This window comes from Frankliniella occidentalis, unplaced genomic scaffold, assembly GCF_000697945.3.
Source record: "Frankliniella occidentalis isolate FOCC.00 unplaced genomic scaffold, Focc_3.1 Scaffold78, whole genome shotgun sequence".
NCBI lineage: Eukaryota > Metazoa > Arthropoda > Insecta > Thysanoptera > Thripidae > Frankliniella > Frankliniella occidentalis.
In genome coordinates, this window is record NW_026267208.1 from 984,199 (window position 1) to 985,627 (window position 1,429).

Consider the following 1,429-nt stretch of genomic DNA (forward strand, 5'->3'; position numbering starts at 1 on the left):
AAGCAATAAAAGCAAAATATCAAATTACACCAGAGAGAAAAAGACTTGGTTTTAATGATCAGAAATACCTGCAAGTACTACACATGGTAAACACTTACACCTCACTTCGCGTGGAAGAAAAGTTAACCAAGACAACTTTGAATACAGTCAGAAATATGACAGAGACTGCGAAGATCACTGTAAAATTGACTGGAGCAGGCGTAACGGCTTAATAAAAGGGGTACAACGAAGAAATCCTTTTCTCGCCCTTCAATAACCTCCACGAGAAAAAACACGGAGGGTGCCGAGTGAAAGAACGCTTATGGTCCAAGTGCGACACGGCTTCGCCTCTTTAAATTGTACAAATTAACAAAAATATGCGGATGACAACATTATCACAAAGGGTAAACCACGACTTCTGCTCCGGTTCATACGATCAGACTTCGACCCCTCCTCCCTGTGCCTGGTTACATCAGATGAACCCGGTGCTCCGCGATGCAACTCGCCACACTGACCAGTGTTTGCGCTGGACGATGTATCATCACTTGAGCTGCTTTCTTCTTGCTTCACTTGGACGCCGTTTGCATTGTCCACAACAGAGCCCAGGGCCATATTCACATCTAATTCACTCTCTCAGCGCGGGTCTATGAGATCGAAACTTTAGCTCTTTAGCAGACTGCACGTGCGTACAGCAGCACTGAGACCCTGCGTTCGGAAACGAGACGGGGCAGCGTTCTGATTGGGCACCGCGGGGCCCTCTGGGTGGTTCAATTATGGGGTTATTTTACATTTACCTCTCAAGAATGCAGTGGAGATGAAAGAAAAGTCGACAGTTGTATGCTGAGCGAGGGCTTCGACCACTACGATGAGCTGTCATGCGCTTGGACGTCTTCTTCTGATCCAGATACAACCAGTTCTCGTTTCCGACTGTGCCGTCGCGTTCCTTCGGACAACACAGGAGGAAACGGAGACAGCAGACGGCATGGGCAAAGACAAAACGCGGCCGGTTCCGGGTTTTCTTAAAGGGAATCGTTGGCTATTTACCGTGAAAAAAAGAGTCAAATATACCCACCACCTGAAACTGTGGACATCATGTTGTGTTACAACAAATATTCTATAAAACCCCGCTGAAAATGCAGCCTGTAGTAAAGTTTTGTTCACTGAGAAATGGGCAATTTCTCATAGTGGAACAACCGACGGGTGGGGTGGCGCGGAAGGAGAACCCCTTTCAAACAGGTCAGAATCCTAAACGAAAAATGGACGGTTTTTATTATATCCGAGCAATAAGTACACTATACCACAAAATCTAACGCGGCATTCGAATTTCGGCTCTGTGGCGTATTTTTCACTTCGTAGACCAGATTGATGCAGTACATATTAACATTTTAAAAGTCATTTTATCATTTTGCTGGTCAGGGGAAGGACCAAGGTGGTGGGGGAAGGGGACTCA

The 1,429-nt window shown here is 46.1% G+C and overlaps 1 protein-coding gene across 2 annotated transcripts in view; it reads right to left on the reverse strand.

Moving 5' to 3' along the window:
- Positions 1-928, reverse strand: part of LOC113203878 (clustered mitochondria protein homolog) — an 11,046-nt gene extending 10,118 nt beyond the window's left edge. Inside the window, exon 1 of one of the 2 annotated variants that reach the window (XM_026418809.2) lies at positions 774-928. Coding sequence is in view for 1 of the 2 variants with exons in the window: in XM_026418800.2 (XP_026274585.1) it covers positions 495-591 (97 nt within the window). In the remaining variant the exon portion in view is untranslated. Of the gene's footprint in view, positions 1-494; positions 666-773 lie in introns of those variants that run through there. The other variant, XM_026418800.2, reaches the window with a different exon arrangement.
- Positions 929-1,429: the final 501 nt, after the last annotated feature.